General features: G+C 36.4%; 2 protein-coding genes across 5 annotated transcripts; one reads left to right on the top strand and one right to left on the bottom strand.

The window, feature by feature from the left end:
• The first annotated feature begins 442 nt into the window (after positions 1 to 442).
• LOC147233488 (protein jagunal homolog 1-B) lies at positions 443 to 2964 on the top strand. The gene is made up of 4 exons (XM_086148333.1): positions 443 to 541; positions 1686 to 1783; positions 2386 to 2458; positions 2554 to 2964. The coding sequence occupies exons 2-4, from the start codon at positions 1695 to 1697 to the stop codon at positions 2941 to 2943; spliced, it is 552 nt and encodes a 183-aa protein (XP_086004459.1). The 5' UTR covers positions 443 to 541; positions 1686 to 1694; the 3' UTR covers positions 2944 to 2964.
• Positions 2965 to 3163: 199 nt separating this feature from the next.
• On the bottom strand, positions 3164 to 8117 carry nfkbiz (nuclear factor of kappa light polypeptide gene enhancer in B-cells inhibitor, zeta). Of its 4 annotated transcripts, XM_086148332.1 has the most exons (11): positions 7933 to 7953; positions 7401 to 7457; positions 7145 to 7282; positions 6972 to 7054; positions 6348 to 6851; positions 6123 to 6269; positions 5338 to 5401; positions 5069 to 5232; positions 4766 to 4876; positions 4228 to 4395; positions 3165 to 4025 (listed from the first exon to the last, which is right to left on the bottom strand). In XM_086148332.1, exons 4-11 carry the CDS (start codon positions 7017 to 7019, stop codon positions 3987 to 3989), a joined length of 1245 nt encoding a protein of 414 aa, XP_086004458.1. In that variant the 5' UTR covers positions 7020 to 7054; positions 7145 to 7282; positions 7401 to 7457; positions 7933 to 7953; the 3' UTR covers positions 3165 to 3986. The 4 variants fall into 4 exon arrangements, with proteins under 4 accessions (XP_086004455.1, XP_086004458.1, XP_086004457.1 ...); XM_086148331.1 differs by lacking the exon at positions 7401 to 7457 and having other exon boundaries at positions 7933 to 8117; XM_086148330.1 differs by lacking the exons at positions 7145 to 7282; positions 7401 to 7457 and having other exon boundaries at positions 6348 to 6453; positions 6529 to 6851; positions 7933 to 8117.
• Between the last annotated feature and the right edge of the window lie 360 nt (positions 8118 to 8477).

The following is an 8477-nucleotide window of genomic DNA, read 5'->3' as shown; positions in this document are numbered from 1 at the left end:
CAGTATAATGTATTGGTATAGTGTGAAAGTGTAATGACACTATGGCCCAAACACGACTAAAATAATACACAAAATCTAATAAATCAAATTAGAAATGATATGCTCAATTAGCAGTTGTCACAATAAAGGTATTATGTCTTATATAAATACATTGTGTGTAAACATACAAATGTGTGTAGATGTACATATATGAACAGAAACCTAATTTTATGCATATATACATTTTTATGCTTATAATGTGTGAACAATAAAATGATATTTGATGATTTATTCACCCGAACATAAATGAAAAAATCCTTAAATATATCTCTAACAGTTATTTAACATTACTTCTTTTCTTTATCATTTGCAATTACAATGGTTCTCAGAAAACATACATGCCTGTTGACGCTGTTTTCCCAATAAAGGTGGTTTGAATCAGGAAGCGTCTGACCAATCACACCTCAGAATGTCAGACTTCCTTTTCTCCGCCTTGGTAGTGTCTGCAAGCAGCTTCGTCTGTAGAAGCAAACACGGTTGTATGAACGCCGGCAGATAAGAAGTAAGTATTCTAAATTTTTACATGATAGTGTCGATCCGCTGTTATATCAAGTCAAACGAAGTAACCTTGCCAATCTTCCAACTGCATAACCCGAGACCTGTTTAAAATGAGCCAGAAGTAGCCTGCTAGCTCCAGTGCTCTTTGCTAGCTGTCCGAGCTACCGTCCGTTTGTCAAATCTGTCATAGTAACTGCCATGTCTGACATTCTAAGTAAACAACCCTCAACATTGTTGTGATTTTGTTGCTAAACAAACAAAAACGATCACGTTCTGACTAATCCATTAAAGGAATAATTCATTTTGTAGTCGTCAAAGAGTATTTTTTATATATGCTGTCATTGAGCGTCCGTTGCTTTGTATTTTAAATAAATCACGTTTTAAGGAAGATATGGGCTAACGCCACCATTACAGACTCTCAATGGGAAGGACTGAGTAACAGATCCTTAGTACTTAAGATAACGTATTTACTATTTTATGTGGATATGATGTTATTTTACTTGGAGAAAAGTAAAATTACATACATTTGTCTCACACAGGAGGATTACCAATGGTTTATCCATTTCTGTTTTTGGTTTTGTTAATTTGGTTTTAAGTCCAAAATATGAGTGTAGTCTAGACAAGTGATTACATTGCCACAATACCACTTTCTAAACCTTTTTTCAATGTTAGCTCTAGTCATAAAAAGTGCTCCAGCTTGTGCCTTTATTATGGAACAATGGAAACGGTTCTGTTGATAAAGAGTCTTAGATTATATGTCATGCATGATGCATGTAATGCAACAAAATAATTTACAAGTGCTTTGCAAGTGAATTTTTTGATAGTGTCAAAGAAGCGAGAGCTTTTATTTATTTTTATGTTGGAGGATTATTAGAAAGTAGTCATGTGGCAAACTGTTTTATTTTTTAACACCTATATAGTATGAGTTGATATTTTTCTGTGAAATGTGCAAATGAAGATCATTATTTTACAAGTGACGGAACTAACTAATAGTCAAGCAAAGCCTGTTTATTTTGACTTCAGTTATCTTCTTTAGAGGAGGGAGTGGGTTTACGTTGACATAGGCTTACTCAATTCATTTGTTTATGATATAAACAAAAACAGCTATTAGACTGAAAGAAGCATTGACGGTGATGTTTTGCTTTCAGATATTGGCTATGGCTTCGCGGGCAGGGCCGAGGGCAACAGGCACAGATGGCAGTGACTTTCAGCACAGAGAGCGAGTTGCTTCACACTACCAGATGAGGTTAGTTTCTTTTTTTCAGTAGCAATTCTATTAACTTAAAGAGCTCCTATAAAGTAAAGTGTTAAGTGGATGCAAACACGCTGCGACAACTGTATAGAATTATTGACGTAAACTGAGAAAACTTGTGCTCAGCCCATAAACTATATGCTTTTGGTTTAAAGTTCAGTGTTGATCCTAACATCAAATGGATCTTCAGTAATTTCCTATTTAAATTTGATTTTTAAACTTTAATCGTTCAACCTGATGTCTTTATGATGCTTGAGTACTGCTGTCTCTTGTTTGTACTATCGAGAGCATCATGGTTTTTCACCTTGACTACAACATAAAAATGTGGCTCAAATGTCATTGAACTCAGATAAATCCAATAGTTGAGACACACTTGTCTAAATGGTACCTATGCACTTTATGAAGGGTATCAACTGATATTTGATTTTTTTTTTCTCCTGCCTGTTGGAATCTGGTTCAAAAAAGGACCCCCAAAATTTATGGACTGCAATAAAAAACACAGTGTTTTTCACCTATGTGAATATCATTTCTCTCACTACTGTTTGTTTCAGCTACTGTGTGTTTCTGAATTAACGCCCGCGTCTACTTTTTTCCAGTGTTGCCTTGAAATCTGAAATTCGTAAACTCAACATTGTTCATCTGCTTATCTGGGTACTGATGGCTACTCAGGTGAATACATGCTTTAAATTGCAAAGTTATTGTTATTATTCTAGCCAGGTATGAGTATTTTAAACTGTGTTTTGTTTTGTTTTGTTTTTTGTCAGGTGATTGTGAGCCAGCTAAGCTTGGTTTCACACAAGATAGTCGCCACTCCATACCAGTGGGAGTACCCGTACCTTTTGAGTGTAATCCCAACTGTCTTTAGCTTCTTGGCTCTGCCACGCAACAACATAAGCTACCTGGTCATCTCAATGATCAGCTCTGGACTTTTCTGTATGGCACCACTCATCTACGGCAGCATGGAGATGTTCCCTGTAGCTCAACAGCTCTATCGTCATGGAAAAGCCTATCGCTTTATCTTTGGCTTCTCAGCTGTGTCAGTCATGTACCTGGTCATTGTCATCGCTGTGCAGGTGCACGGCTGGCAGATCTACTACAGTAAGAAGCTGCTGGATCAGTGGTTCACCAGCACACAAGAGAAAAAGAAGAAATAAACTCCTCTAAAGCATACAAGATCATCTGTTGCTGTTTTTGTGCAGATAAAGGTCTTAGTGCTGACACGTAAAAGCCGGAAGTTGAACAGTCTCAAAGGAGAACATTATAATTAATTTGTTGTTGATCATGCCAGAGGAAACCTTGAGAGACTCCAAGACATGTTCTGGGCTTTCATTTTTTTCTATATTTATATATGAGAAATTTTTAAGCATTACTGAGAATTCATTCCCTGGACATTCACCATAACTCTGTACATGAATTTATCATTCACAGTAATAAACCGCAGGTAACGTCTGTTTGTGTTGTTATTTCACAGATTGACAAGTTTTTTAGAGACAAGAGCTATAGGAAGAGAGTTTTTTCTTCATGGTGATGATTATTTTAGAGTGACTGTTTTCCTTGGATGGTACGAATCTGCTCGGCTTTCATGTGCTACTCATCCACAGTTTTCCCATCCAAATTCAGTATAATTTTGGTTATGGCATGCATGAGGACAGAGTACAAAAAAATGAAGCACTTGTTGAAAATTTGTCTTTTAATACATTTAATTAAAAGATTTTACATTTATTAAATGCTTATTTTAGGACGATACATTTTTAAACAAAAAAAATAAAATTAAGACATGTTTTATCACATTTCCAGTAAGAGAGATCAAACATTTATTTCTCTGCCCCCAAAATGTTTAATAATACAACAGTATTATATTCCATAAAACTATTAAAAAGCATGGAAAATAAAACTTACTAACAACAACAATGTTAGTAACAAGACAGTGTCACTCATTTATTGTATGCAGAACAATACAACTTGTTTAAATAATTCCAATTAAAAACTAAAGAGCAAAATTTGATTTTGACTCCTTATACACCACTTCCCCACGTACAGTAAAACTCCTATAACTGAAATAAAAGATAAACTTGTCTTGAGCATTACAATGTAATTGACATTTTCTAATGTTTCATTGAAACAACAAGCATCTGCCATGGGGCAAATGATATAGTGATAGACTGGACTGTCTGACTGACAGTATTCTAGAGTTCCCTTAAACATAAATATGTGTCCTTTTCAGGATCAAACGTATCTGAAATGAAAAAGAAATATATATGAAAAAGATTCAAACCATTGTTGCATGATGTGTTTTTTTAAATGTGTGATTAATAATATGTTTCAAAAGAGGACTGGTAAATAGCTACCATATTAGTATTACTATATTATATTATTTATTATATTATTTATTATTATTACCATATGAAACAATATCTAGTCATCGCTTTGCTGATTACCTTTTTACCCATGCTGCTTTGAGGCAAAAGCTGTAAAGCTAGCTCATTTTCACGATTTCTGATCCCAGGATCTGCTCCATGTGACAGCAGCAGCTTGACAGCTGCCAATTGATTTTCATTCTGTTGTAGGGAACAGGTGATGTGCAGGGCTGTGTTCCCACTGAAAGACTAAGCACACAAATGTAACATACACACTGTCAGCGAAATGTGCCTGCTGTGTGAACAGCAATTACAAAGAAAAGCATCAAGACATCTAATATATACAGATAGACAGATAGACAGATAGACAGATAGACAGATAGACAGATAGATAGATAGATAGATAGATAGATAGATAGATAGATAGATAGATAGATAGATAGATAGATAGATAGATAGATAGATAGATAGATAGATAGATAGATAATATAACACTTTATTATGCTTAACTGTCACTCAAGCATTTTTGATTTACCAATCACTTCCTAGATATAAGAGGGGATCTTGAATTAAGTCTGATTTACGTTAAGAAAAATGTCATAATGAATTAAATGATGACCTGAACATTCACAATCTCTGGGGACGAGGGGTGTTGGAGAAATATATTCATCAGCTCCAAATTTGCTTGATCAGATACCATATGGAGACAACTTTGTCCACTTTTTAAATCCTGAAGGAATGAAAAAGAAAACACTCATCAGTATTTACTGTTCATTTTAATGTATTTCTGAAGGAAACAGTTAGATTATCAATTGTAATGTTTGGTAGTAAAGATACAAAGTAAGAGGATTTCTTGCTTTACTATAATCAAATAACCACCAGGTGCAATGCAGCGGTGAAACACAGCCCAGTGTAAACATACCAGTGTCTTACAAGAGGCACCCATGCTCAGCAGAGCATTGATGCACAATGTGTACATCTGTCGGCGCTGCGTCAGTCCTGGTATGAGTGAAGGATCTTCTAGGTTCCTCAGAGCCTTCATAGTAGCATTGTGACATAAGACAGCTGAGTGAAGCGGCGTCAATCCTCCAAGAGAAAAGCAGCAGTATGAAATCACAGCAGTCGTTTGTTGGAGAGGCAATAATATCAGGACTTCAGGCCAAGGTGTCTCATGGATGAAAAGACACTTACCTTCATAATTGATCATGTCAATGTCAGCCAATCCACCACGACTTAATAGGGAAGCACAAATGCTCTGTGGAGACAATTTGTGTCAATGTTTTTTATACGTTGTAATGATGAGCATGGGTTTGTAAGGATATTTTAAAAATGTAAAATAAAAAGTCATCTTATCTCTGCTACCTCCAGCTCTGCTTCCTGCCTTTTCTTTAGTACCACTGTCTCCAAACCTCACAACGTTGCAGGTCTCACAACTGTCTTGTAGACTTTTCCTTTCATTCTGGCTGATCTTCTTATATCTCATAGTACCGCTTACACTCCCTGACCCCTGATACTCCCACACCCTCTGACCGTCTCTACCAGCATTCTCAAAGGCAATACTGCAACTGTAGTACTCTTTCCAGGCATGAAATCATACTGTTGCTCACAAATGCTCACAAATGCTGACTTCTGCTGAGTCTAGTCAGTGTGATAAAATGATAAAAACTTCAAAAATTGCAGTAAAGAACACAAGTAATAAGTGATGTATGTATTATTTTTATGCAGTTGAGTTCTTCAGCATATCAAAATATCAATGGACTTAACACTTAGATATGGTATGAAATATTTTTGTTAGTTTAAACCTACATTTGAATACCATCTCGAATGAATGGGTATTGTGTTGGAAAATGAAATTGTAGTCATGCAGTAAACCCAGACCAACAGTCGCCTCTCAAGAAAAGTGAACCTTTAGTGACTCAGTGAACCAATGTAATTGAATCCTATTTTGTTTTCCAAACATTAATATGAATTCTTACTTTAAGACTGAGATAGTGTCCTTTCTCAGTGCATATATGCAAAGGCGAACGGCCCCATAGGTCTCGAGCACAGTGCTGGGCACCTAGTGTCAACAGGTCATGGATGATCAGGTGTTGGTTGGTGGCCGCAGCTACATGAAGTGCTGTCTGTGCAAAAAGAAAAAGGATAGTTGATAATTAACAAATATTAATGTGCTGGAGTTATTTTCTTTTAAATACTTATACCTGATGATTGTGCTCTTTTCTATCCAAAGAACCGCTTTTTGCCATCTTTGTTGCAATGACATAAGCCAGAGCCCTTCTCCCCTGTGCCACTGCTATGTGAAGAAATCTGTTGGTGAGGAAAGAACAAAAGCTAAGACAGGATCCACTAAATAAAATATTTATTCTCCTCATCAGAACATACGTGTCACCATCTGCATCCTGCATGTCAAACAACTCAGGAGAAACACCCTCTAATCTTTGAGCTTCTTGCTCTAGTTGCCAATGAAATAAAGACATTCTGGCTCCAACATCTGGGGGCACTTGTCTCTGCAGAACTGGAAGTTCCATTTGCTTTCCAATAGCATGACAACTATGCAGAGCAGGAGAGGCCAGAGGAGTGGTGACATCGGGGATCACTGCTGGTGCATAGTTCAACAGATGAAGACCACTGACTGCTGCAGTTGCTTTGTATTTTGCTGATTCACATTCACGCTCTGCATTGTTTTTTGGCAAGCAGCTGCTTTCCTGCAAGAGTCATGAAAATCAATAGGGGTATTTTCACTGTAGAAATACATACACCTACATTTGGTGCAGCATTTTTTGGCTTATTTCCAAATTACTTCTATACAGAAGCCTCAACATTACCTGCTGTCTCTTCTTAAGGAGTTCCTTTACCGTGAGTCTTTTACCCATAGTTCTCTTGCATCCTACCGTCCTGGGATAAGATCCTGAAAAACATAACAAAAATGCAATAATAAAACTGATATCAAAGAACCAGTTCACCATGCCAGCTTTTTTCTGCCTGCTGTAATACACACCACCCTGCGCTGCCTGTCTCCAGGAGCTTTTCGTTCACTTGCAAATCCTGGCTTGATTACTTTTGTTTTTGTTTATTATGAGGGTTTGTTGTTGTTTTTTTCTCTAAATCCTTAATTGCCTGGACCCTCACTTAGGACCTATGAAGGCAGATGTTCCAGAAATCAGGGCAGGATCATGGAGACTCACACTCTTCTACTAAGATTAGGTGATAATTCCGTGAGGAAACAAAATGGCATGCAAAGTTGTAATACTCACATGATAAAACTAACATGCTTACGTGTAGCTAAACAACGTGCATTTTGGAAGAGGTCACTGTTGACAAAGAGGAAAACCTAAAAATGCTATATATTAATAAATTTTAGATTCTGTTTTAACTTTTGGTAATAACAATTTAAATAACTTTTGATCATGCTTTTCACTTTAGATTTAAAACGAGACATAACATACTTGCAAAAAATTACATTTTGAAATCAAGCTTGAAATTTGAGTGCAAATTCATTTGATGCATAAGACGTGTTTTTCAACCCATTCTTTTTGAAGCACTGTGGAAGGTATAAAGGTAAATTTAATACAAATATTGACCTGTCCCTGATAAAGGTGTGTATGTAGTAATACAGTGATTTAGGCTAACAACATAGATAGATAAAAGAATAATAATAAATTGAGAGACTTAAGAGTTTAATGGAAATAATGTCCACATTTTGAATGTAAAATTTCTCTTTAAGTGTAAGGCTTTTTTTGAAATAAACAAATTATGATTTTAGGGCATGACTGGAATTCTACTGACCTGTATTGTTGTTTGGAAGCACCAGGTTTCCTCCATTCCCTTGTTCCAACATTTCAAGGTCATCTGTTACTGCTCAGTCCCACCTGTAAGTTGAGCCTGTCCTCTCCAACAGTTCCAAAGAACAACCTGGCAGTTGAAACTGACTGTTGGAAAGAAAGCGTGTGGGAGGGGCACACCTGTTTGCATGTTTTACTTTGCCAACCACAGCATCGGAATAGAGGAAGCAGTACAGAAAATACCCCACTTCCTGATTGACAGGTTTGAAATGCATTTTTTTAAGAGTTGTGCTATTAAACTGACTTGTGATTTATAAATACTGTATATTTACTCAAACACGCATGCAAACCAATGTATTGAGGTGAGAAAAACCAAAGAATAATTTAATTTGTTGTGGTACAAACCCTTCCACTTTGTTTGTTCACCTCAATTTTCTCCTTCAAGAAAAAAAAGCCTCACTTGGATTCAGTCACTGCATTTCCTCATATGTAATCAAATCTTGGAAGTAGAGGTAGTATTTACACAAAAGAAGTTTCAGTACTCCTGTT

This window comes from Fistularia commersonii, chromosome 6, assembly GCF_037954325.1.
Source record: "Fistularia commersonii isolate RoL2024-O1a breed Wild chromosome 6, RoL_Fcom_v1.0, whole genome shotgun sequence".
In the NCBI taxonomy this organism is placed as follows: domain Eukaryota; kingdom Metazoa; phylum Chordata; class Actinopteri; order Syngnathiformes; family Fistulariidae; genus Fistularia; species Fistularia commersonii.
The sequence above is the reverse complement of the archived record's forward strand: the minus strand, read 5'-3'. Positions and strand labels throughout refer to the sequence as shown.